This window comes from Oryctolagus cuniculus, chromosome 7 (assembly GCF_051225735.1).
Source record: "Oryctolagus cuniculus isolate XC-2025 breed Fujian yellow rabbit chromosome 7, ASM5122573v1, whole genome shotgun sequence".
Taxonomy (NCBI): domain Eukaryota; kingdom Metazoa; phylum Chordata; class Mammalia; order Lagomorpha; family Leporidae; genus Oryctolagus; species Oryctolagus cuniculus.
Genome location: NC_142873.1, coordinates 43,496,102 through 43,521,695, shown reverse-complemented (window position 1 = coordinate 43,521,695; position 25,594 = coordinate 43,496,102). Strand labels below are relative to the sequence as shown.

General features: G+C 51.6%; 2 protein-coding genes across 11 annotated transcripts in view; one reads left to right on the top strand and one right to left on the bottom strand.

Moving 5' to 3' along the window:
• Window positions 1-232: 232 nt before the first annotated feature.
• MSTO1 (misato mitochondrial distribution and morphology regulator 1) lies at window positions 233-4,191 on the top strand. Of its 4 annotated transcripts, none has more exons than XM_089299858.1 (14): window positions 233-391; window positions 500-635; window positions 1,026-1,095; window positions 1,184-1,259; window positions 1,441-1,495; window positions 1,581-1,710; window positions 1,828-1,945; window positions 2,022-2,147; window positions 2,240-2,392; window positions 2,632-2,763; window positions 2,836-3,020; window positions 3,224-3,328; window positions 3,408-3,484; window positions 3,819-4,191. In XM_089299858.1, the coding sequence occupies exons 1-14, from the start codon at window positions 308-310 to the stop codon at window positions 4,031-4,033; spliced, it is 1,662 nt and encodes a 553-aa protein (XP_089155984.1). In that variant the 5' UTR covers window positions 233-307; the 3' UTR covers window positions 4,034-4,191. The 4 variants fall into 4 exon arrangements, with proteins under 4 accessions (XP_089155984.1, XP_008262560.1, XP_008262559.1 ...); XM_008264338.5 differs by having other exon boundaries at window positions 2,013-2,147; window positions 3,822-4,191; XM_008264337.4 differs by having other exon boundaries at window positions 234-391; window positions 2,013-2,147.
• The window catches only part of LOC100350760 (GON-4-like protein), a 78,868-nt gene continuing 56,869 nt past the window's right edge, over window positions 3,596-25,594 (bottom strand). For 6 of the 7 annotated variants that reach the window (XM_089299840.1, XM_008264339.5, XM_051857207.3 and 3 more), the window contains 16 exons: window positions 25,112-25,283; window positions 22,710-22,854; window positions 21,292-21,442; window positions 18,175-18,291; window positions 16,077-17,771; window positions 15,164-15,419; window positions 14,387-14,571; window positions 13,329-13,526; window positions 10,127-10,270; window positions 9,478-9,621; window positions 9,264-9,383; window positions 8,067-8,180; window positions 6,041-6,251; window positions 5,117-5,741; window positions 4,932-5,034; window positions 3,596-4,572 (listed from right to left, as the gene is read on the bottom strand). In XM_089299840.1, coding sequence (XP_089155966.1) covers window positions 4,423-4,572; window positions 4,932-5,034; window positions 5,117-5,741; window positions 6,041-6,251; window positions 8,067-8,180; window positions 9,264-9,383; window positions 9,478-9,621; window positions 10,127-10,270; window positions 13,329-13,526; window positions 14,387-14,571; window positions 15,164-15,419; window positions 16,077-17,771; window positions 18,175-18,291; window positions 21,292-21,442; window positions 22,710-22,854; window positions 25,112-25,283 — 4,530 coding nt within the window. In that variant the 3' untranslated portion in view covers window positions 3,596-4,422. The remainder of the gene's footprint in view (window positions 4,573-4,931; window positions 5,035-5,116; window positions 5,742-6,040; window positions 6,252-8,066; window positions 8,181-9,263; window positions 9,384-9,477; window positions 9,622-10,126; window positions 10,271-13,328; window positions 13,527-14,386; window positions 14,572-15,163; window positions 15,420-16,076; window positions 17,772-18,174; window positions 18,292-21,291; window positions 21,443-22,709; window positions 22,855-25,111; window positions 25,284-25,594) is intronic. The other variant, XM_089299841.1, reaches the window with a different exon arrangement.

The following is a 25,594-nucleotide window of genomic DNA, read 5'->3' as shown; positions in this document are numbered from 1 at the left end:
GAGCGAGCCAGGCAAGAAGCCCACGGGAAACGTAAAGGGAACGGGGCTGAGATCGCTCGAGTGTGGCGCCCGCCACTTCCGGCGCTTCCTTCGGGCCCCGCCCCTCGGCCGCCGCGACAGGGAACCGGGAAGGGGGACGGAGTGATGAGCGGCGTCTCCAGCCAAGGAACCGTTCATCCAATGAGAAAGGATGTGTTTGTGGGCCAATAGGACACAGGGGCGAGGCCCCGCCCACAGCCTGTCCAGCCAATAGGCGAGAAGCAGAGTGGACGGGCAGAGGCCGTGTGAGCCGGCGGGGCCGCGCGGCATGGCGGGCGGGGCTCGGGAGGTCCTCACGCTGCAGCTGGGACATTTTGCGGGTTTCGTAGGAGCGCACTGGTGGAACCAGCAGGTGAGGTCTCCGGAGACTGCGCCGGGGGCGCTCTCCAGAATCCACAGGCTTCACGTCCGGCCTGCTCCGCTCGCCGCCTGAGCCCATCACCCTTCTGTGCCTCCCTAGGATGCTGCGCTGGACCGATCGGGCGACGCCAAGGAGCCGCCGGGAGAGCTGTGCCCCGACGTGCTGTTTCGGACCGGCCGGACGCTGCATGGCCAGGAAACCTACACGCCGCGGCTCATCCTCATGGACCTTAAGGGTGAGGCGGGGCAAACGGTCCGGCGAAACTGTTTTCCCCCATCACGCGCAGTCTCCTAGCATCCATCCGTTCGCTTCAAGACCTTCCAGCGTTCCTGGCCTGAAGGCCCAGAGTTGAGGCGCCAGCACTAGGACGCGGGAAAAGGCAAAACTGGGCTCTAGGGAGCCATCCCTAGAATAGGCTGCGTGCCCCTGAGGACGCCGAGGTGCGGGACCGCGGGGTGGGGCTCTCGTCCCCAGCCCCACAAGCAGTGACTGAGCTGGGGACGGAAGCACGGGCCGGGTTCCCTCCCTGTGTGTATCCAGTGCTGGAGGGACGGTCACAGGCCGGCTGGAGGGCAGGGGAGGAGAGTCCAAGAATAACCTAATACTGCCCGTTACTCCCCTACAGGGAGTCTGAGCTCCCTGCGAGAGGAAGGTGGACCCTACAGGGACAGACAGCTGGATGCGGCCATAGCCTGGTGTGTATCCGACATGCGGGAGCGGTGGTGCAAGCTGGAATGCGCCTCATGCCCAGAGCCTCTTTGATCAACCTCCAACATCTCTCAGGCAGGGCAAGCTCACCACACACAAAGAGGAACTCGACCCCAAGAACCCGTATCTCCAGGACCTCCTGAGCGCAGAGGTGAGGGCCTCTGCCCCGGGTGTCCTGAGCCAGTGCTGCAGGCAGTGCCTCCGTTCTAGGTCATCATGAGGTCATCATGAACGCCTGAACCAAGATGGGGCAGTGGGTGTGGCCTGGTGCGCTAAAACACCCTTGGCCTCTACACCGCCCAGCCCTAGACAGTTTGTTCTCCCTCTCCCAGGGAGTGCTCAGCAGTGATGGCGTCTGGAGGGTCAAATCCATCCCAAAAGGCAAAGGTGAGACTGCCGCAGCTGCCCAGGGATGCTTAGCCACACAGAGCAGGGACACGCAGAAAGGGCGCACTTCTGTGTTTTCATTCAGGTCCTCCACCAGTCACTGCTGCTAAACCAGTTATCCCCCTGGAGGGCGGCGTCAGAGTCTGGTCAGATTTCCTGCGCGTCCACCTGCACCCCCGGAGCATCTGTATGATCCACAAGTACAACCACGAAGGGTAGGGGAGCCCGAGGCTGAGGTCCCCAAGGCCAGCTGAGGCCCTGCTTGCCCTTGCCCAGAACGCGGCGGCGGAGCGGGAGGTGGCTGCCGCCTCAGGCGTCTTTACGTCTCACAGGGAGGCAGGGAGGCTGGAGGCTTTTGGCCAAGGGGAGAGTGTCCTGAAAGAGCCCGGCTACCTGGAGATGCTGGAGGACAGGCTGCACTTCTACGTGGAGGAGTGCGACTACCTGCAGGTAGCCGTGCGGGGCGGACGACCCCTCCCCATCCTGCTGCCCCCTCTCCTCACTCACGTCTCTCCAGGGCTTCCAGATCCTGTGCGACCTGCACGACGGTTTCTCTGGGGTGGGCGCTAAGGCTGCCGAGCTGCTGCAAGACGAGTATTCAGGCCGGGGAATAATGACCTGGGGCCTGCTCCCTGCTCCCTACAATCTTGGGGTGAGTGGACCTTGTGAGGGGTAGGGGTGGGGATGGAGGTATCTCGGTGGGAAAACTGTTTAGTGTAAACTACTCTTGTTTTCTGTAACCAGGAGCCCCAGAAAAACATCTACCGCCTGTTAAACACAACCTTCGGCCTGGTGCACTTGGCTGCTCACAGCTCTCTCGTCTGCCCCTTGTCCTTGGGTGGGAGCCTGGGCCTGCGACCTGAGCGCCCCGTCAGCTTCCCTCATCTGCGTTACGATGTAAGGGACCCCGCTCTGCCCACAGCTGGCCACGGCACCGCCCCACACTCCTCAAGTCAGCCTCTGTTCCTTGCCCTCGTTCTTGAAACCTGAGCCTTAACGCAGCTACAAGGTGGCCTCTTAGGTCGCACGATCCTGGGCCTGTCCAGCCTTGCCTCGGCCCATCACTACTGTCCTGCCTGCACACGGTCTTCCCCAGGCCTGAAAGGCGAGCACTCCTCTCCGTGTGCCCTCTCCAGGCCACTCTGCCCTTCCACTGCAGTGCCATCCTGGCTACAGCCCTGGACACACTCACTGCTCCCTATCGCCTCCACTGCGCTCCGGTCTCCATGGCACACCTCGCCGACATGCTGAGCTGCGCCGGAAAGAAGGTAGGGCAGCTCAGGAGGGGCTGGGGCAGCGCGGGCAGCAGCTCTGTAACCCCATCTCCTCCTGTTCCTCAGGTAGTGACAGCAGGAGCCTCCATCCCCTTCCCCTTGGGCCCAGGCCAGTCCCTTCCTGATACTCTGATGCAGTTCGGAGGAGCCACCCCCTGGACCCCACTGTCTGCATGTGGGGACCCTTGTGGGACACGCTGCTTCGCCCAGTCCGTGGTGCTGAGGGGCGTGGACAGAGCCTGCCACACCAGGTGAGGGCGCCTGCTCAGGCACCGTCCCCTGCCGTCTCCCCCCCGTGCCCCGCGCAGGCTTGGGACGCCACCTCCTCCCACCGCCAGCCGTCCCCTTAAGAGAAGGCGGCTCTGCAGTGTGGTGCTCACTGCACGGGTGAGAATGAGAATCGTAGCTCGCAGTTGTCTGCAGATTAAAGATGGTGACGGTTTTGTTCCTGCAGTCAGCTCCCCCCAGGGACACCTCTGCCCTCCCCACTGCACGCGTGCACCACTGGGGAAGACGTCTTGGCGCAGTACTTGGAACTGCAGGAACCCAGGGCCCTGAGGTCAGTGTGAAAGGCCTGCCCGCCCTCCCTTGCCCAGCTGCCTGCGCGGCTCACGCAGCTGCTCTGCTCTGCCCCACAGTTCCTCACACCTGCTGCGGAGCCCCTGCAGTGTGGCGCCTCCCTACCCGCACCTCTTCTCCAGCTGCAGCCAGCAGGGTATGGTTCGGGATGGTTCTCCCGAGGGCAGGTGGGTAGGAGGTTGCGAAAGATCTCAAGCCTGGGAGGAGAGGTCTTCCCATCTGCCATCCTAGATCAAGTACTGCCAAGTACATGGGCCACACATTCCTTTATTGTCCCGCCGGCTCCTGCCAGGTTCCCCACACACACACCCCCCACCCCGAGCCGAGGACAGGCACACTAAGGGGACAGCACACCCAAGTGAGTTTACTTCCGTCAGGTCTGCCCATGGCCCAGACACCCACAGCAGCACACAAGCGTCCCAGAGCAGGAAGCCAGTTCACGCACAACTCTTCCTTGCTCTCCCCCACAGCAGTGGACAGCATCCCAGTGTTTGGGGCCCTGTGCTCCTCTTCGTCCCTGCACCGGACCCTGGCAGGCCTGGCCAGAGAGCTCACCAAGCTTGACCTGCGGCGCTGGGCCAGCTTCATGGATGCAGGAGTGGAGCTGGATGACGTGCAGGAGCTGCTGCAGGATCTGCACAGCCTGGCCCAGTGCTACCAGGAGGGTGACGGCCTCACGGACTAAAACTTCAAGGACGGGGTGGGGAGAGCTAGTTTACGATAAAAAGGCCAGATGCAGCAGCCCAGTGCCTTCAGGCAGTGGAGCATCTCGGGACTGGATCCCCGCTGTATGCATTCATGACACTTAGAACAATAAATATGTGACTTGAGACCAAAAAAAAAGTAGAGAAAGGAAGTGAGCCGCACGCGCACTCCCTCCCTGCTACTTCTAAAGCAGCTGTGCGAAGTCTTCCTGGAAGGCCCCGAATGCCGCACGCACGGGCTGGCGGAGCCGCCCTTCGCCCTCAGCTCCTGCTCCCGCCCTGTACGCTGACTGAAGCACTGCGTCCGGCAGGCCAGCTGGGGGGCCTGCTGGATCCGGTCCCGCACAGGACACCCATGCAGGCCAGCGCCTCACTCATCCAGCTCATCCTCAGACAGCAGGTCCCCGTGGTCAGACAGCTGGTCCGCATTGCTGGTGCTGGTCGCGTCGTCCTCGTCCTCCGAGCTGGCCTCACAGGCAGTGTGGAACAGCTGCATGAGTTCCCGGAAGCGGTGGGAAACCTAGGGGAGACCAGGCCACACTGCTGTTCCTAAGCTGCCAACACTGTGGCCTCAGCACTGTGTATCGATCTGGAACCTCACGCTCCGCAGCCAGGTTTTGAGGGCTGTACCCTCCTTGCAGATAAGGAGACACAAGCTACACGTCTGTCACACTCCTAGAAACACTGAAGGGAAACTCTGGAGCTTCCACCTCAAAATCCACTCCCACCCTGAGCAGCCGGCTCTTCCTCCGGCCAGACCTGTACAATAACCGGTTCAGGTCCGACTTGTACACTGCTCTCGCCTCGCCTCGCCTCCCCTCCCCACCACTCTACTGGCCACACTGTCCTGTCGGGGCCCGGCCTTCCCAGCCCCCTTACCTCAGCAGGGGTCTTATTTCCCAGCTGCTGGGAGATGACGCTGAAGGTCTGCGGCTGTGCCCCCTGCTCCTGGCACACGGTGAGAATCACGCGGTCAGCCTCCCTGAAAGCCACATGGATCCGTGGTCACAAGCCAGGCGGGCGTGTCCTGTGCTCCTTCCAGACACACAGCCAGCCTTACCCACCTTGTCCACAGGACCACCTTCTCACCAGTGGAGCTGACCTTGCTGTTGTTGGCGCACACGGTGGCTTCTGCAGCCTTGGGAGGATGCTCCCCCTCCGGCCCCCTGCCCTGTACACCACTGTCTTTAGCCAAACCCCCCTGAGAGGCTTTGGGAGAAGTCTCTGAGGCGTCAGCTCCTGACGAAGGTTCCCGGCCAGGGGGCAGCGTGTCCGTGGCCTGCGCCGCAGCTCCGCTTGAGGGCAGCCAGCTCTCCTGGGCACCTGGCTTCCCGGACACCTGTCTTCTCCTCACGTCTCTGGTCCTCGAGGAGACAGGACTCGGAAAGGAAGCAGGAGGGTCCACAGTCCCAGGCAATTGCTCTGTGCTGGGTGCATCCCAGAGCGGCAAGGAAGCCTCTGAGCCCTCCACTGCCTTGTGGTCTTCCCGCTCTCTCTCGAGCCTGGGGGATGCACTGGGGCAGGAGAGACCCTCGGGCCCAGCCTGGCTTCTAACAATGACCGGTCCGGCTCCAGCTCTGGGGGGGCGCTGAGGAGCCTCGGGGGAGCCAGGCGGTGGGCCATCCCGCAGGAGACGGTCTGTGACAGTCACTTCCTGAGGGGATGCCAAAGCGCTCCCCGCTGCCAATCCTGCGTGGGAAGAGGACAAAGTTCTCATCTGCAAGGGTGGGGGTTCCTCAGAACCGAGGGTACAGAGGCCTGCGAGAGGGAGAAGGGCTTCAGGGAAGGGAACACAGGACGGTGCTGAACGGCATCCCTGTGTATCACAACAACTGAGGCCTTAAGTCAGACTATCAAGGCCCAGTAGCAGGGGCTCCTATCATCTGTCAGTGAGGGAGGTGGTGCCCCGGCCTGGAAAGGCTCACCCGTGAAGGACAGGGGAGAGAGAAAGGGAGAAGGGCACGCCGGCCGGGGAGGCGGTCACTCACCTGGCCCAAGCACCTCTCCCTTTCTGGAAGGCCTGCCAGCGCGGCTCTGGGTTGCCTCGGTGCTCTCACGCTCCTCTGGCGCATCCTCCTCCGCTGCGTCCTTGCCCCGCCCAGCTTCCTTAGCACCAGGCATTGGACTGGCCTCTCGCTGAGGGCTGCTGCCCACCAACTCCTGGGGTTCCTTGTTCTTGCAGGATTTGCTGTCACAGACCTGCAGGGATGGCCCTCCGAGTCAGTGTCCCGACAGCCTACTAGGGACCCAGCAAGGAGAGGAGCCCAGCCTCTGCTCTCCAAGTCAACTAACATGGATTCCAGCTCCAACCACTGGAAAAGGCCCCAAGCAAAAGACTGGATTTCACCCCTTCCTCTAAGAGGACTGTGTTTTTTCTGCCAACCAACTCCTACAGAGAATCAGAATTACATTTTTTATCTTTTTTTTTTTCCTTAAGACTTATTTGAGAGGCAGAGTGACAGAGAGAGGGAGGGAGCCTTCATCACATCAGTTGGTTCATTCCCCAAATGCCCGTAAGAAAAACAGGAGCCATCCAGGTCTCCCATATGGATGCAGGGGCACAAGCACTTGGGCCATCCTCTGCTGCCTTCCCAGGTGCATTAGCAGGGAACTGAATCAGAAGTGAAGCAGGGGTCGGTGCAGTGGTGTAGTAGGTAACGCCGCCACCTGAAGCGCCGGCATCCCATATGGGCACCGGTTTGAGTCTTGGCTGCTCCACTTCCAATCAACTCTCTGCTATGGCCTGGGAAAGCAGTGGAAGATGGCCCAAGTCCCTGGGCCCCTGCACCCATGTAAGGAGATTCGGAAGAGGCTCCTGGTTCCTGGCTACGGATCAGCACAGCTCTGGCCATTGTAGCCAATTGGGGAGTAAACCAGCAGATGGAAGACCTCTCTCTCTCTCTGCCTCTCTTTGTGTAACTCTGATTTGCAAATAAATAAATCTTTTTTTTTTTTTTTTTTTTGACAGGCAGAGTGGACAGTGAGAGAGAGACAGACAGAGAGAAAGGTCTTCCTTTGCCGTTGGTTCACCCTCCAATGGCTGCCACGGCCAGCGCGCTGCGGCCGGCGCACCGCACCTATCTGAAGGCAGGAGCCAGGTACTTCTCCTGGTCTCCCATGGGGTGCAGGGCCCAAGCACTTGGGCCATCCTCCACTGCACTCCCTGGCCACAGCAGAGAGCTGGCCTGGAAGAGGGGCAACCGGGACAGAATCCGGCGCCCCGACCGGGACTAGAACCCGGTGTGCCAGTGCCGCAAGGTGGAGGATTAACCTAGTGAGCCACGGCGCCGGCCGAGAAAGGTCTTCCTTTGCTGTTGGTTCACCCTCCAGTGGCCGCTGCGGCCAGCGCATCGCGCTGATGCATCGCACTGATCCAAAGCCAGGAGCCAGGAGTTTCTCTTGGTCTCCCATGCGGGTGCAGGGCCTGAGGACCTGGCCATCCTCCACTACAATCCCGGGCCACAGCAGAGAGCTGGACTGGAAGAGGAGCAACCAGGACAGAACCGGTGCCCCAACCAGGACTAGAACCCGGTGTGCTGGCGCCGCAGGCGGAGGATTAGCCTATTGAGCTGCAGCGCCAGCCAATAAATCAATCTTTAGAAGTGAAGCAGCCGGGATTCTAACGGTGCCCATATGGGATGTAGGTGTTGCCTGCAGGAGCGTAACCCACTGGGCCCACAATTCCTCCAGAAAAAGTCTGTTCCCAACAGTGGTGGTTTCATACAAACACACACACAAAATCTAAGACAGAAATACCTGAATTGCTTGATTTCTTTTCCAATTTCAAGATTCTTTTTAAAAAGTAAAATCCACCACAGATTTCAGAAAGGTTCTACTTATTTTGCATATGGAGAGGCGTGTACTGCCTGTTATTTACATATGTGTAGCAACTAGTTTACTTATCTTAAAAAGGTGTAAATCTGTGGCAGCAAACAATACTTCAAACAGCAAGGTTTGGGGTTACCCCAGACAGCTCTGACTCCCCAGCACTAGGGCCCCTCCCACCCTCCTCACCTTGCTGCTACAGTGGCTACAAGTTTTCTTTTTGTTCTTCTTCAGCTTGGAATCAGGACCTCCCTCGTGGCAGGAACAGGCACAATCCTTGGCCCCATCTGGCCACTCAGAGTCCTAGGAGATACCTGGGCTTACTGAGCTGCTGAGTGTTTTCAGTACTGAGAGGAAGCGAAGATGTGCGGCATCTGAACAAGACGCATCACCACCCCCACCCTTTCTCTCTTACTATTTGCCAGGCATCGCTCTGCCTGGGGCGTCACAGTCAGCGGCCCAAGCTACATTAATGCCTATTACAAACTCTGACCCAAACACTGCGTGTTCCAGGAGTCAAGAACTACGTAAGACCAGCACAATCGGGGACCAAGGGACCACGTCTAATCGACTCCCTTTTCTTGGGTTTCTGTTTCGCTGGGCCTGAGCTTACCCCTCACTTGCAATCCTGCGCGAGAGGGCCCTGCCCACTGAGAGACACTCTGTTTAATAAGCCCCACTGTCATCCCCATTGCCAATGAAGAAACTGAAAAAGAGAGAAGTGAACCAAGTCGCTGGCGGTCACTGAGCTACTAGGAAGCAGTTTCTCCCCAGGGCAAAGAAAAGGCGAAGTAGAGAGACACGGATTGAAGAGACTGCTGCTTGAACAGCAGTGAGTACAGACTCGAGAACCAGATGCTCGTGGGTCCACACCCCTGCATCGCCACTTACTAAATACGAGACTGGCACCAGACTCTTCCCGAGTTACCGCTACAGTAAAATGGAATCGGTGGCAATCTCCCCACAGAATTATTCTGAGAATGAAATGAGTTAATAACTTGTATAAATAAAATACTTCCAAGCCATGCCTGATGCTTGGTGACACAGCTCAGGGTTAGCTGCCATTGTTATTGGCAATATGAAGACTGCTGTTTCTGCCAGTGTTTCCTCACACGAACAAACAAAAAGGTGAAGACCAAGGGGTAAGAGAAACTGCTCTGGACCAGAGGAGAGGGGACACAAATGATTCTGGTGAAATCAGCGCCCTCCGGCAACCACGCTGTTCCCCGCGGGCTCTGCAAGGCCACGGCAGCCTGACCTGCCTCCATGTTCTGGAATGACCTGGATCGGAGAGGTCTGGACCCCAAAGCCTGGCACCACACTAAGCCACAGAAAACTCAGGGCTTGACTCAGGAAAAACAGGTAGCCCTCAACACCCTAGCGCACCTTATCATGATGCTGAACCCCAATCTCTTTTCTTCGTTTGCCCTTTGAGGCTGTGGGTATCTTGGAAGGTTCGTCTTCCTCTTCCACGTCAGGCAGTGCCACTTCTTCAAAGCCATCAAACTGGGGAGGAGTTGGTGCCACTCAGCACAGGCTGTAGGCAGACACCCACCCGTGCCTCCACCTCATGACCCTGCTGCAGCCTCGGGGCCTGTACCTCATACTCCTTCTCTTCTGTCCAATTGATCTCTTCAAAGTCCCCCATGCGGCTGGCGGCAGGGCGCAGGTGGTCAAAGAAGACGGAGAACTCGTCCTGCAGGTGGTCGTGGCCCTTGAGGAGCTGCCACATCTGCGTCTTGAGCTGAGGGCGGCGGTAGGAAAAGACAGTGTCTCCAGAGCCCATGCAGCCGCCTTCCCAACGAACCCCACACTGCCACATTCTGCTTTCCCAGTCAACAGCACAGAGGACGGGGCCCACTGTGACAGCTGACTGAAACTCCTTTCTCCTTCTCCCTGCCGGCTCAGCCCCAGGGGAGGGGCATCACGAGCAGGTCTCATTGCTAATGACAATGCTCCTCTCCTGCCCCACTGATCTCCAGCTAGGAGGCCCTCCTGGCCCTGTCACCCCTTTTCTTTAAACACCCCTTCCAGGGCAATGACAACATTCCTGAGCCTGTGAACAGGACAGGCGCTGGCAAACTGCCCACCCCAGTGCTCTATGCTCAGTGAGCATCCAATGCCCTTGCCTGCATCTCCCCCAGGAAGGCCATGGGAGTCCAGAGGCAAACAGATATGGGACAGGCTAGGGGAAGCAGAGGGGCCTGAGGCCGGAATGCCAGCAGGCGGGCAGCAGGACAGGAAGCTACCTCGGCGATCTCCTGAGGCAGGCAGTCCGCACAGCCCTGGAGCACCTTGATGATCTTCTGGTGGTGGGAGGGGTTCTCCGCAAAGCAGATCTCCAGCTGCCGAAGGAACTTGCGGCTCTTCTCGAAGGCCTGCTGCTCCTCAAACTGGAAGAGGAAAGAGGGCCAAGGAGGAGTCCAAAAGGTCATGGATAATGAGAATTTCAAAAAACCAACAAATGGATTCAAAAACTTTCTTCCACAAAATAAACTGATCTTTTAATTTCATTTTCTTCAAACATTATAAAAACATTTTAAAAAATTTATTTGATGGGGCTAGCATTGTGCCATAACAAGTTAAGCCACCACCTGCAAAGCCAGCATGCCTTATGGGCATTGGTTTGCAACCTGGCTGCTCCACTTCTGATCTACATCCCTGCTAATGCACCTAGGAGAACAGCGGAAGATGCCCCAAGTACTCGGGCTCCTGCACCCACGTGGGCGATCCAGATGAAGCTCCTGGCTTCAGCCTGGCCCAACCCCAGCTATTGCTGCCATTTGGGGAATGAAGCAGTGGATGCAAGGTCTCTCTTTCTCCCTCTCTCTGTAACTCTCCCTTTCAAATAATAATAAATCTTTTTGAAGATTTTATTTACAGAGAGAGGGAGAGACAGAGATAAAGGTCTCCCATCCACTGGTTCACTGGCCGCAATGGCCAGAGCTAGGCCGATCAGAAGGCAGGAACCAGGAGCTTCTTCCACATCACCCACATGGGTGCAGGGGTCCAAGCACTTGGGGCATCTCCTACTGCTTTCCCAGGTTATCAGCAGGGAGCTGGATTAGAAGAGGAGCAGTCAGGACATGAACCAGCACCCATATGGGATGCCAGTACTGCAGGTGGAGGCTTAGCCTACTGCGCCACAGCACTGGCCCCATAAAAATAAATCTTAAAAAAAATTATTTGTAAATCAGGAGACAGATATGTCGATTACTCACTCATTCCCCAAATGCTCACAACAAGCAGAGCTGGACCAGGCCAAAGCCAAGAACTCCAACCAGGTCTCCCGTGAGTGGCAGGACCCAAAGTACTTGGGCCATCATCTGCTCCCTTCCAAAGTATACATCAGCAGGGAGCTGTAGTCAGGAGTGGAGCCAAGATTCAAACCCAGGCACTCTGATATGGGGTGTGGCTGTCCCAGGCTGCGTCTTAACAGCTACACTGAGCACCCACCCCTCCACAAACTTTCTAAAGTGCTCTTGCAGCTAGAGTAGGACTTGAGGGTTCTAAGGATGAGAACTAACAACAAGGAGCTGTGCACATGGATTACGGCAACACTCCAGTTGACAACTGTGGAACCTCATTTAGGTGCTGACTCAGGATTTGAACCCAGGCAGCCTGGCCTCACAGTATGTGTGCAACAGTGACTCCCACGGGTATGAGATCTTTAGAACACTAGCAGCCATCCAGTGGGTCACCAGAAACTACCAACCCAAGATGAGTAAGGTGAGAATGAAAGATTCCAGAGATGGGCACAGCTCGCTTTGTGTACAGTTCTGTGGACTGTGAACGCAGGCACTAAAACTCAGACTACGCCAGCGAACACAGAACTTTCACACACACACATTCATCTGGTCCTCACAGTCAACCTGCAGAGAAGATAGGTACCGTGTGCATCCTCTGCCCATGTCATTTAACTGTCAGGACAACGATCGGAATAACCTCGTTCTTGCTTTATCCCTGATCTTCTCAGTCATGAACCAAGGCCCAGATTACTGCAGCCCAGTCCCCTCATGCACAGACCCAGCATCTCCTCTCTGAGTCCACCACAGCACCTGCCCAGCCGCCATCACAAAACTGCACACAGCAGGCCCTCACTCACTTTACCAACACCCCCTAGGCCTCCTCTTGGCCTCACTCTATAAAGCATACTTATAAACGCTGTATCTTACCATTTGCTACCTTTTTCATAAGATATACAATGTATATATTTACGACATGCACATACATATTTCACAGATTATCTCAGGACTTTCCCCATGAGAATGCCAAGTTCCACGAGGTCAGGGATCTTAGCCTTTTTTTTTTTTTTTTTTTTTTTGACAGGCAGAGTGGACAGTGAGAGAGAGAGACAGAGAGAAAGGTCTTCCCTTTGCCGTTGGTTCACCCTCCAGTGGCCGCCGTGGCCGGCACCGCGCTGATCCGATGGCAGGAGCCAGGTGCTTCTCCTGGTCTCCCATGGGGTGCAGGGCCCAAGGACCTGGGCCACCCTCCACTGCACTCCCTGGCCACAGCAGAGAGCTGGCCTGGAAGAGGGGCAACCGGGACAGAATCCGGTGCCCCGACCGGGACTAGAACCCAGTGTGCTGGTGCCGCAAGGCGGAGGATTAGCCTATTGAGCCACGGCGCCGGCCCGATCTTAGCCTTTTTTAACTACTGTATTTCCAGCACCTACAACTATGTCAGACACATAGTAGGGACTGAGCAAATATCTGTTAAAGGTGGGGTGAGTGGCACAGCAGTTAGGGAGCATCAGCATTCCATGTCACAGTGCCTGGATCAAGTCCCACAACTCAACGTCCAACCCAGGCTGCTGCTAATGCACATAATGGAAGGCAGCAGGTGACGGCTCAAGCACAGGGGAGACCCAATTGTAGTTCTCGGTGCCTGGCTCAACCTGGTGGAGCCCCAGCTGCTGCAGTCATTTGGGGAATGAACTGGGGAATGAACCAGTAGATGAAACAGCTCATTGTGTCTGTCTTCCATTCAAATAAAATGAAAAACAATTTTGAAAAATATTTGTTAAAGAATTTCTCTGAGGAACAACAAAAAAATAAAAGGGGTCTCTGAAAAATTAATGGAGAATTATAAGAAGTTAAATGTTAGAAAAGTTCATGGAACTATTATAAAAAAACAACTATGCATGGATTGCAAAAAAACTCTTGCATAAAAATAAAGTTGGCTTTTGTTCCATTTTCCAAGAACGTTTTGAAGTGCTCTTAGGTCATTACTTAAGGTCTCCATTAGCAACTAGAGGTCAAGGTGAAACCCCCTCATGCGCCATGCAAACAACGGAGGTGGGAAGATGATCCCTGGACACCACACATGCTCTTATCACATTGGGCTGGGGAAGGCTAGGTGCCTGCAACAGGCTTCCTCACTGCATCCAATCCTGCCCTTGCTCTGCCCTGGGAGTCCTGTGACCTTCTGTGCCCACCATCTACTTACTAAGCCACAGGCCAGAGCTTGCTCGGGTAACAGGAAAGCAGCAAAGTCCCTCAACAGCTGAGGCCAGTCTTGGAGCAGAATCTGCAGGTTTTTGTAGAGATCCACAGCTGTCTGCCTCTGAGTGCTGGACTCAAATTCGTAGATGACCTGAAGGAAGTCCTCGTACTTGCCTGGGAAATGTTGCAGAGCTTCTCGAACCTGCACGGGAAGACTGAGTCATCAATGCCCTTTCTTTGGGTCCCAGCAGGAAGGAGGTTATGGTTAGAGAGCTTCAGCACGAGCCTTCAGAGACTGACACCTCCAGGGCTGACGGCCGATGGAAGACACAGGCATGGAGCAAGGCAAACTTTCTCTGGAACAAAAAATCTGCATTCTCCAGGGACCACGGTCCTCCCTAGGAAACCAGGTAGTGCTTTTCTCCAGGACACAGTCTTAACCTCTCCTTCCTGCTTCCAGTCCCGTAATAAAAGATCTGAGGAATGATTTGCACACATATTTGGTGGTAACTATTACATAAATCTGGGATGTTAGAAAAACACAAGGAGATAAACTAGTGTACTAGTTTACTAGAGTACTAGTGTACTCTGCAGCGGGAAAAAGGACACAGGTGGCTATCAACAAAAGGAAAAGGGTATCCAGGACACCATAAAAAACATGCTGGTTCATGTTTGAAGATCAAGGACCCTCCCTGAGATCCAGTCTAGTCAGTGCACCAACTCTATTTCCTCTGGAGCCAGGGCTCAGTAAACGATTTTATTAGGTCTCCCAGGGAAATTACAACTCCCATCCTTTCCCCTAACCCAACAAGACTGGTGTCATCTGTCCCACAGTCTCTGGGCAACACAGGGATCCTGCTTGGGAACAAACAGCAAACACACTTAGGCTGGAACTTGGTGTCTCCTTGTGGTTCTCTGGCGATGTCAGGAAAGCTAAGGCAGAGGCACACAAAGCCTGGTGTGCAACGCTGAAAACAGGCTTCGTTTTCAAAACACAACCCTTAAAGGAGGAGCAGTCACATTCATATGGACTCGCAGGAATAGAAAGCAGCATTTGCTTACCCTGGTCAGATAGGCCTGGGCAAAGGCCAAGTCCTTCTGCTCCCTGAGTGGATCCCGCTCCAGAATGTCCTCATCATACAGCAACAGCAGCTTGGAGGTGTCCTTGCTGGCTCGAGCACGACTTCCCCGCTTGTTGCGAGATCGATGACTGGTCCGGCTCTTTGCAGCAGCTTTGATGCTCTCGCCTTGGAGTACATGTGACAAAGATGGTTTCTAGGGCCCTGTAACCTCTGCTCTCCCCATTCTACCTCATGCACCAGCCGTGCAAAGCTGCTCAATGCTATGGAGCCACTCGGAGAAAATCGTGCAGGAGACGTGGTGTGAGAGGTAAGCCTGGCTCAGCCGAGTCAGCTCCGTGTCTGTGCAGTGCAAGTGCACCACGTGGCATGACCAGGAGGTAGCGGCCACTGCACATTGAGAAAGGAAGCTACAGAGTGAGTGCGGCTCTGTGCTGTTCTTGCCACAGGCTATGTCTTCATGAGGAACATGCACTGTTTTCTGAGATAAACAGGGCACGGGGCCTCACACAGGACAGTCAGGTGAGAACAGTTCAAACACCTGCGCGAACTTATCTAGCTGTCAGCGCAATAAAAGGAGAAGTTCCTGAGCGTCTCTTCTCTGCAGAGGCGCCACGTGAACCATGTGTTCTGGGGAAGGGCGGACGCAGGGGAGAGCCAGTAGATCCCCTCCGGGATCCTCCAGCGGCTTTACAGCCACCCACTGTAGATGGGAAGGCCACGTGAGACCCAGCCCTCGGCACCGGCCTGACCGACTCACCTGGTGGGGCTCTGCTGGCCTCCACTTCCGGAGCCGTCTTGGGGGAGGCGGAGGTGGAAGGGGGCTTCTCGGCAGCGTCTCCAACCGCCTCATCAGTCATTTCGTCCTCTTTCTGCAGGCTCTCCATCCCCTCGGCTTCTTCCTCTTCCTCCTCTTCCGGCTCGGAGTTCTCCTCCTGGGAGTTCTCTTCCTCAGACTCCCCCTCCTGACTCATGCGCCTTTCAGATGCCAGCCAAGTCAGCTTCTCCATAGTTTCCTGCAACCCCCAAAGAGCACTCACAATGGCTCCGGCAGGCTCACTACAGCTCCCAGCTCACAGAGCTGTACCAGGGCTCCTACGATAAAGAGCGGGCCCCCACACCTGTGAGGAGCAGCAGGAGTCCCAGCTGTGTGGAATCTCAGGGCCAGCGGGGATGGGAGGAGAAATGCCAGCAGCACTGAGGAAGAGGACTGTTTTCTGAAAGGTCCTCAGCCATCGCCAAGAGGTTTTCTTAGCCACAGCTCACTTGTGAGCTATTTTCTAAACACATTTAAAATACACTCAGATAATTCAACTGGATATTGAAATGAGTTTAAATACAATAAGAGAAATGTCAGCCTTACCTTCTCATTTCATTTCAACCCCAAAATTATGTCCTGCGTGCTGATTTAAAAATTCTGTAAGTGTGGCTATCAAATCAAAAACGTGTATTTATATTTATATTTTTTTATATATTTATAAAAGCATGAATGGACTTCAAAATCTTTGCAGCAAAATAAACTGATAACTTTAATTCCATTTTCCACTAACTCTTGAAGCACTGCTATACAAATGGTGGTAGGATTCTCTCTAGTGCAGCAAGCAGGTGGCAAATCAACAAATGTAACCCAACAGTGAGTGCACAAACCCCAACATTCATTTCCTGGTTCTCACCTGGAGTTCAGGAACCGAAAGCACAGATTCCTCAGACGCCGATGATATCTCCTCTTCCTCATCCTGAGTGAGGTCATCAAAGTCCTCCTCTTCCTCTTCCTCAGGCCCATCCTTCTGTCCTCCAGCTTCTGGCCCAGCAGGGGTCCCCGCTGACTGCCCATCGACGGTGGAGGAGTCTTCGGGCTTCCCAGGGGTGCTGCTATGCAGCATTTCAGGGTCCACGGAGGACAAGGCCTTCTGTGGCGATCTGCTCACTTCCCCAGAGTTCCCTTCATCAGCAGGCTCCTGAGAGGCTGAAGGGGCTTTAGCTGGTGGGCCCTTCTCCCCCTCCTTCCGTATCACTGTCTGTTTCTTCACGTCCCTGGCACTGCTCGACCCCTCCCCTGCAGAGACAATGTCCATTTCCACGGAGTGCTCTTCTTTGACTCCATCACAAACGTCCTGCACAGGGGGTCCACTGGAGACTTCCTCCCCGGCATCTTCAGGTTCCACCTTGACCGTTCCATCCAGACCCCCGGGGGCAGAGTTCAGATGTTCCTGGAGGCGCGGAGGCAGAGGCTCCAGCGTTTGCGTCCCCTCCTCTGTTTTCACAATAGTCCAATAGGCACAGTTCTCTGACAGTCCTTCCTGGCTTTCTCTGTTTGCTATTGGAGGCCCTGGGCTGCGCTCCTCTTTGGGGAAGACAGTTGCACACACAGGAGATAGTTCCTGGGGTTCCAATTTGGGCACTGGGCTTTGAAAGGCACTCTGCCCTTCAACCAAAGGACAAGCAATGTCCACATTCACATGGGCCTCATCTTCAGGGGTGGGTGGTACAGGAAGATTCACAGAGTTGCTGGAAACAATTAAGGGTGAGATGGAGGAAGCCACGAGGGGCTGGTTCAGTGGACAGGGGAAGGAAGTAGGGTTAACCAAGAGGGTGGTGATGGGAATGGTCTGGGGGCTCTGGGCCACAGCTGCATTAACAGGCTGGATCACGTTACAGCCACTGCCCAGGCTCACAACCTTCACGGTGGTGGCAGGAACGGTAAAGATAACTGGTGGGGGGGAGATTAAGGGGGCGGTTTTCAGACAGGGAGAAGACTTGGAACCCTTTCGCTTTGAGGATCTCCGTCTAACACATGGCTTTCTGAACTTGGATGGACCAAGTGAAGGCAGCATTATCTTGGGCACGGGGGCAGAGGAGAGCACAGTCTGGCTATCAGACAGAGGGAAGCTGGGCCTGGCCTCCAAGGACATAGTAGGCAGTGCTGTCGATGATTCAAAACTATCAGTCCCACTGATCCCCAGCGGAGAGACACCGGGAACTGCTGGTGTGCCAGTGGCCGGATGGATCAGGTGAGGGATCCGCACGATTTTGCTGGGAGGGGCTTCTGACTGCGTTGACCGGGCTGGAGTTTTCCCAGGGTTGAAGCCAGGCTGGAGAGAGGGGTTAGGTCGGATAAGGAGGGGCTTCAGCACTGATGACCGCTTCTGTCTCCAAGCCTTCCTGGAAAACCGGTTGGCAACTGGCTTTAGGTTCAGGACTACACCTTTGGGCAACAGCAGTGGGTACTGAGTTTCACTTCCCAGCTCTGCTCCGTTTTTCTCCAGTCCTTGTTCTGCGCCGATCTCAGCGGTTCCAGTCCCGTTGCCTGCCTCTCTCGCACCACCAGCCAGGCGGCGCAGTTCATCCTGGATGGATGGCAGACTGGCCTGTGGGGAGCAAGAACACTCTGATCCCGCGCGTGTAACAGTTCGCGACAAAGAACACAGCTTTCTAGATTAGGGACCTCTGCAATACAGGCTCAGGAGACCTTTCCAAGATGGGTTTTTCCGCATACCAACTTTCTACAAAGACAACATTCTAATTATATGCTCTAGAAACTAGTTGCTGAAGTTTCTTCAGCAAATTATTATTATACCTATAGTTTTGAAAAGGTTCTAGAAACTCACCTGGGGGAAAGGCAGAAAACTGACAAGGGAAAAGAAATGAGGAAGATTGCTGAAGTCCTAGTTCTATCTATTAGTAAAATGTTAGAAGCTTAAAGGAGCCCTGGAAATTTCTCCCAGAATTCTGTGTCCTTCCGTTCCCAACAGCCTTGGAGGAGGGCTGTACCTTTAGCCAGAAGGGGAGGCGGTGTTCTTCCCTCTCCACCGGTGGCTTCCACTGATGTGGCTGGATCTCCTCACAGCACTTCAGTAAGACAGGCAGCTGCTTAGTCTTCTTATAAAACTGGGCAGGAAGAAACAAGACACACCTTACCTTCCTCCAAGAAACATGGCCTGCTGTTTGAGATATACAGGCACACATGAATATCCATACACTTTATTTATTTATTTATTTTTTGACAGGCAGAGTGGACAGTGAGAGAGAGAGACAGAGAGAAAGGTCTTCCTTTGCTGTTGGTTCACCCTCCAATGGCCGCCACAGTTGGTGCGCTGCGGCCGGCGCACCGCGCTGATCTGATGGCAGGAGCCAGGTGCTTCTCCTGGTCTCCCATGGGGTACAGGGCCCAAGCACTTGGGCTATCCTCCACTGCACTCCCTGGCCACAGCAGAGAGCTGGCCTGGAAGAGGGGCAACCGGGACAGAATCCGGTGCCCCGACCGGGACTACTACCCGGTGTGCCCGTGCCACAAGGCGGAGGATTAGCCTAGTGAGCCCCAGCGCCAGCCCATCCATACACTTTAAAAAAGCATATGCTTAGTGATTTGGGATTTCAATTTAAACTAATCTCTAATAAAGACTTTTAAATTGCTCAAAACTTCTGGACTAAGGATCTCCATTCTAATTGCTAGGAAGGGAAGAGTTTAGGTCACAGACAAAAAAAAGCAGCAGGTTAGAATAATCTTCCATAAGATTTGATCCCACTTAGCAGGTGCAAAGAGTGCCTCAAACCTCATCTTGGACACGTGAAAGTTTCCTTTTAAGCAAATGATGACAGGAAGGATGTCAGAAGAGAAGGGAAAAAAAGACTAAGGTTCAGCTTTAAGGGTAAGTGAAAAGGAGAACTAAACTTAAACCACTGACAATACAATACTGACAAAAATTATCTACTCATCCAACATATGCTGGGATGCCCTCCATGTGCAAGGCTTCAACCAACACACACAGACAGGAGAAGCCATTCCTCCTCTCAAGTAGTGGACAGACCAGTGGGAGATACATCAAGTAGATCAGTAATGATATTTTAACTGAAAAAAGCACAAAGTATTCGTGGTTGTGGCACAAAGGGTTTGTCACTTGAGATGCCAGCATTCCATATCAGAATGCTAGTTTGTGTCTCAGCAGCTTTGCTCCCATCTAGCTCCCTGCTATTTTCCCTGGGAAAGCAGCAGAAGATGGCTCAAGTGCTTGGACCCCTGCCAACCCTGTGGGAAACACAGCTGAAGTTCCAGGCTTCTGGCTTGGAAATGGCCAAGCTCCAGCCATGGTGACCATTTAGGAAGTAAACTAGAAGATGGATGGTCTGTCTCTCCTTTCTGTCACTATGCCTTTCAAATATATAAATCAATCTTTAAATGAAAAAAAAAAAAGTGACACAAAAGACACACAACTGGGACAAAAAATATTTTCCACAGCAAGAACAACAGATGACTCCTAATGGAATGGAATTTGCTATGTCAGGCAGAGGAGGACAAAGTATACTAAATCTTAAAATCATGAATGCATCTTAAGACACATAAAAGAGACTGGTCTGGCTACAACTAAAGGAGTATGAAGCTCCATAGATACATTGCAGGGCAGAGGCCTTCCATGCCGCACCAAGCACGCTGTCTACACCCTGAAGAATCAGAGAAGGCTAAGGGAGGGATGAGGATGGGATCAATGGAACCAGAATCAGACACCAGTTAGCAAACCAGCATTTTGGGGCAGGCATTTGGTACAGCAGTTAAAACTGCACTTGGCAAGATGCTCATATCCCACATCATAGTGCCTCCATTTATGTACCTTGCTTCACTTCCAATTCCATCTTTCTGCTAACGCACACCCTAGGAAGCAACAGATGATGGTTCAAGTACTTGGGTGCCTACCACCCACGTGGGAGACCTGAATTGACTTCCTGTCTCCTGGCTTTGGCCTGGTCCAGTCCTAGATACTGTGGGCATCTGGGGAGTGAACAAGCAAATTGATGACCTCTCGCTGCCTTTCAAATAAAATAAAAAAAATTAAAACTACTATATTGGGGCTGGCGCAGTGGTGTAGCAGGTATAGCCACCACCTGCATTGCCAGAATCCCATAAGTGCACCCGTCTGAGTTGCAGAAGATGGCCCAAGTCCTTGGGACCCTACACCCGCGGGGGAGACCTGGAAAAAGCTCCTATTTCCTGGCTTTGGATCAGTGCAACTCTGGCCACTGAAGCCAGCTGTTGAGTGAACCAGTGGATATAAGACCTCTCTCTCTCTCTCTTTGCCTCTGCATGCCTGTAACTCTGTGTTTCCAATAAATAGTATAAAAAAATCTACTGCATTAATCTAGCTATAACAGCAGCCTGAACTAAGGCAATGGGAAAAGTAGCAAATAAGAAAACTAAGAAAAGTGACTGACCACATATGATGGTGACAGAGCAAAAGAGTCGAGGCTAACACTCAGGCGTGCAGATGGCGAGTACGGCTAGAGAGTTATGTCATTCAAAGAGACAGAGGGCACAGGAATAAGCTGGGAGGTGGTGGCAGTGGCAACAACTGCAGGGAGCAAAAGAGGGACACACTGTTTATCTAAACAAGTGGAAGGAAAGCTAGAATCAAAAACCGGTTAATGAGAAAGATCAAGTGAAACCTGCTGAAGAAGCCATTTGGGAAGTGAACTAGCAGATGTAGGATCTCCCCACTCCCTGTGTAAATCTTTCAAATAAACAAGTAAATCTTAGTAAAAAGAAAAATAACTACTGAATAACTTTGATAGAATTATCTAAATAAAAAAGAACAGTTAAGTACAAGGATATAAGTAGAATACTGTCTACCCTTTCAAGGTTAGACTAAAAGAAAAAAAAAGACAAATCCAGATTTATAAAATCTTTCAACAATTTTATGAAAAGATTTTCAAAAAGTTCACAGAAAATGGATACCATGATAGAAGCTAGGAATGGGTTTCAAATTTTTATATCAAAAAAAAAAAAAAAAGGTGAGAGGAATCAGCCTTAGGTAAAAGGAAATCCCTCTTGACACGGAGCCCAGCACACGCAGGGCGCCCAGGTGGAGTACCGAGGTGGAGCACGCAGGAAGCACTCACCTTAATGATGTTGTCAGGAGCTCGGTTCATGTTGAGGTTCTTGATTCTCACCGTCAGTTGGTGGGCAGTCTTGCAGGTCAGGAGATACTTGCTGATGAGTGGCTTAGGAAATTCAGTCCCCTCAAAATGCTTCAGTCCTAAAGCTAACAAACTGAGAAAGGACCAATGACACGAAACCTGACTTCTTTTGTCTAAAACCCTTCCCCAAACTAACTACACACTTTTAACAATCTACTTTTTCTATCCAGTTCTTGTACAAGTTGTTGGATAATCCAAACATCACACATGTGTGAATGCTAATAAGTGCTGTGAATAAAAATCAGAAGAGGCTGGCTGCTGCTCCACCTGAATCCCATCCCATATGGGTGCCATTTCGAGTTCCAGGTGTTCCAATTCTAATCCAACTCCCTGCTAATGTGCATGGGAAAGCAGCAGAAGATGGACTAAGTGTTTGGGCCCTTGCACCCATGTGGGAGACCCAGATGAAGTTACTGGCTCCTGGATTTGGTCTTGTCCAGCCCTGCCTGGGGCTGTTTGGAAAGCGAACCAGCAGATGGAAGAGCTCTCTCTTTTTCTCTGTCTCTCCCACTCTCTCTATAACTCTGCCTTTCAAATAAATAAATCTTTAAAACAAACAAAAATCAGGAATTCATAATAAAGTAGGAATAAACTGGGAATAAATCGTTAAAAAATGACAAGATACAAATGGAATTCAAAGGAATATGAAGGAAGGAAAATGATTAGAAATGAGCACCAGCACTACCCCCTAACATACAATTCCAGGTAGAAATGTATAGATGTGCTGATGACAGTTTGGCAATATTAACCAAGAACCAGAAGCATGTTTAGAATCTTTATAGATAATCATCTCACTTGTGGAAATGAACCCACTCAAACAAAGGTTCCCTTGTGAAACCTTACTAACAATAGCAAAACAAATCAAAATAGCCAATAAAGAAATTTACTGTAGAGGTATTAGGCATGCTTTAAAAGATAACAAAAAAAAAAAAATCCAAACAATGTCAAATCATAGGAAAACACTTCAACAATGTTACACTGAAAAAATAAAACTTTCTTAAACTGCCAGTTATATTAAAAATTATTATACTCTATAAGAAATGTAAAGAGAAAAAACATTATTTTCGGGCAGTAGGAAAACAGATAAAAAGTTTTTTCTTAGAAAGATTTTCTTCAATAGCATTACATGATTGGTTTTACAATAAATAAAAGATACAGTGATGATTTAAATGTTTCAAAAACGGGAAGAGCAGTATCTGGCACACACTATGAACCCATGCACCTGTGCTTCCTTTTGTGTCCATGACTTAGTCTACCCGTCCTACTTTCTTCCTCAGCACCTCAAGAATTCTGTATTTTCCTGGGGACAGCCTGTTCCGATTCCCCACGTCAACACTTACTTGTCTTCAGCTTTGGTGAAGGTCATCTTATGCTTGGGATTCTTTGCCTTCAGGGAACACACCGGAAGTAGCTCTGGATACATGAAAACCTTGCTGGTGGCCAGGATCCAAGCCACTTGCTTTGGCAAACAGGGAAATTCAGAAGCTGTAAGAAGAAATACCTGTGACAAACAGAATCTAGGACACAGGAGGGCTTCACAAAACGTTGTGAATGCACATCTGCGTTTAGGTAGAGCTGCCTTTGTCTAATCTGATCCTCTCCCAACCATCCACCCCACCCCCAAAATTTCCAGTCTTTCCCAACCTCATACATGCCTAAAGGGATTTGATACCAGGAAAAACTGAGTCTCATTCTTTTCTATGTGAACACTTAACACACTAAGTAACAAGCACTTGCCAAGCACCTGGTAATAACCTGGCATGGAGTGGATGATCAAAGTATATTCATCTCCTTTCGCCTTTAAATCCTTGAAGGATAAGAGGCTTTCAACAAGGCTATCTTTCTTCCAGGATAAGATTCCACTTCTCAGGGCCGGCACTGTGACGCAGCAGGTTAAAGCCCTGGCCTGCAGCACCAGCATCCCAAATGGATGCCAGTTCAAGCCCCAGTTGCTCCACTTCCTATCCAGCTCTCTGCCTGGGAAAGCAGTGGAAGATGACCCAATTCCTTGGGCTCCTGCACTCTCAAGGGAGACCTGGAAGAAGCTCTTGGTTCCTGGCTTCGAATCAGCCCAGCTCTGGCTGTTGCGACCATTTGTGGAGTGAACCAACGGATAGAAAACATCTCTCTCACTCTCTCTGCCTCTCTGTAACTTTGCCTTTCAAATAATAAACAACTCTTAAAAAAAAAAAAAGATTCCATTTCTCCATTATTCCTCACAAATCTGCTGTTCCAAATGTTATTCTTATTTAATTCTTAATTAAATTTCATAAAGATTCCTTCTGAAGTTAGGAACAAAAAAAAACCATGAAAGAAATGCGATAATTCAAGCACCTCTGTCTTCCAAAGAAAGGAATTACTGCATCCATTTTACTCTTTCCACAGGTATTATTTTTATATCCCAGGAAGAAAAATAAAGCCACATAGACTTGTAAGTTACCACTATAGTTTGTTATTAAATATCTATTTGCAACATAAACTTTTTAGAGTAGTTCACAATCAATGTCTAAGACAGAATGCACTTCAAGTAGTTCATGGAAAAAAACAAAAGATAAAATCTTTTTAAAATTTATTTATTTATTTGAAAGGCGGAGTTACAGAAAGAGAGAGAAGTTCTCCATCCACTGGTCCACTCCCCAAATGGCCACGACAGCTAAAGCTCGGGCAGTCCGAAGCCTGGAGCCAGGAACTTCTTCTGGGTCTCCCATGTTGGTGCAGAGGCCCAAATATACTTATACTGCTTTCCCAGACCATAGCAGAGAGGTGGATTTGAAGTAGAGCAGCTGGGTCTGGGACTGGTGTCCACATGGGATGCCAGCACTGCAAGAGGCACCTTAACCCACTATGCCACAGTACTAGCCCCAAGATAAAATCTTTAAAAACAAATGTATTTCAATGATCACAAAATGATTCACTATAGATATTTAATAAAGATATGCTCATTTACATCAAAAAATAAAAGTTTACTTCCTTGCAAAAAATGCTGAAATCCATGTTACTTTTTCATAATATAGATTTTCATGAACTTTTTGAACAGCACTCTTATATTCAATTTAATAAGATTCAAAGATTTGAAAAAAAAAAGATTGAGAGATTTTAAATCAAATCCAAAGACAAATCCAATTCAAAACAAATCACAAGTACTTGACTAAACCAGGAAACAAATCAGAAACAAACACCTGGCTTACGGTGAACAGCATATATTTTCTCAAAGATGACTAACCTAAATCAAGGTAGAAATGAAATTTGCAAATTTCTTAAAAACATTGTGCTTAACAATCCATCAATTTCATTGGAAATTCAATGGAAACAATCCATTTCATTCAAACTGTAGATACCTAACCTATAATCACTATGGGAATGAGTTGATCTTAAAGAAAAATCAAAACATGATCAAACTTTACCACTAAACATCCATCGGTAACCACCCCGTCTATGGGGATCTCACTGCTTACGTTTAAGCCCTTATCATTCAAGTCCAATTCTTAGCTCTGACTCCACATTTCTTTCTTTCACTCGCTACCCTGCTGCCCACTGCCTCCATGCCTTACCTAAGCCCAAATATTACCATGTAATTCTAGAACCTCAAAAGTAAGTACAAACGGAGGATAAAAGTCAGAAGCAAGAACTATGAATATCCTATGATCTTCCTTCCTAGGAAATCATCCCTGGAAATGTTCTGTGGGATAAGACTCCAAGTCTCACTGCAAGAAACACCTTGAAGTTAACAACTGTTCCTTACCAGTCTTCTTCACAGTTTTGCGAGGACTCCAGTCAACGCTGACGTGTGTACTGAAGTCTTCAATGAGCTGCATAGCTCCCATCAAATTACAGGGTTGGAACAAGGTTTGAAACTTGGGGTTGAACTGATGGTGAAGGGCGACGGAGCTCTGAGCAAACATTCCCAGCTCTTTCTGAGAAAAAGGACACAGTGGACATCGAATACTAAATCCCGGTCCCTCCACCTCTCAGAGGCTGCCTTCCTACTACACTGTCCCACAAAGACTGCTCTTCAGTGAGCCCTCGGGGACTCAGGGCTGTTTCTGTGATGCATTCACTCACTTCTGTTTTATTGGACTGACTGGTCCTCAGTTTGTGGATGCACTGTCCACTCCCCAGGGCAGAACGAAGGTTTAAGATGCATCCCAAGCAGTGGCTTTGTCCACGCTGCCACAAAGCCCACCCCTGCCAACCTGAATTCATACTCAAATTAATTTATCATTAG

Bases quoted from the DNA above. Each gene is read 5' to 3' on its own strand.
- MSTO1 (XM_008264337.4), top strand. From the start codon at position 308: ATGGCGGGCGGGGCTCGGGAGGTCCTCACGCTGCAGCTGGGACATTTT. The intron at 1,260-1,440 runs GTGAGGGCCTCT...TCCCTCTCCCAG, and splicing joins AGGACCTCCTGAGCGCAGAG to GGAGTGCTCAGCAGTGATGG. The intron at 3,485-3,818 runs GTATGGTTCGGG...TCTCCCCCACAG, and splicing joins CTCCAGCTGCAGCCAGCAGG to CAGTGGACAGCATCCCAGTG.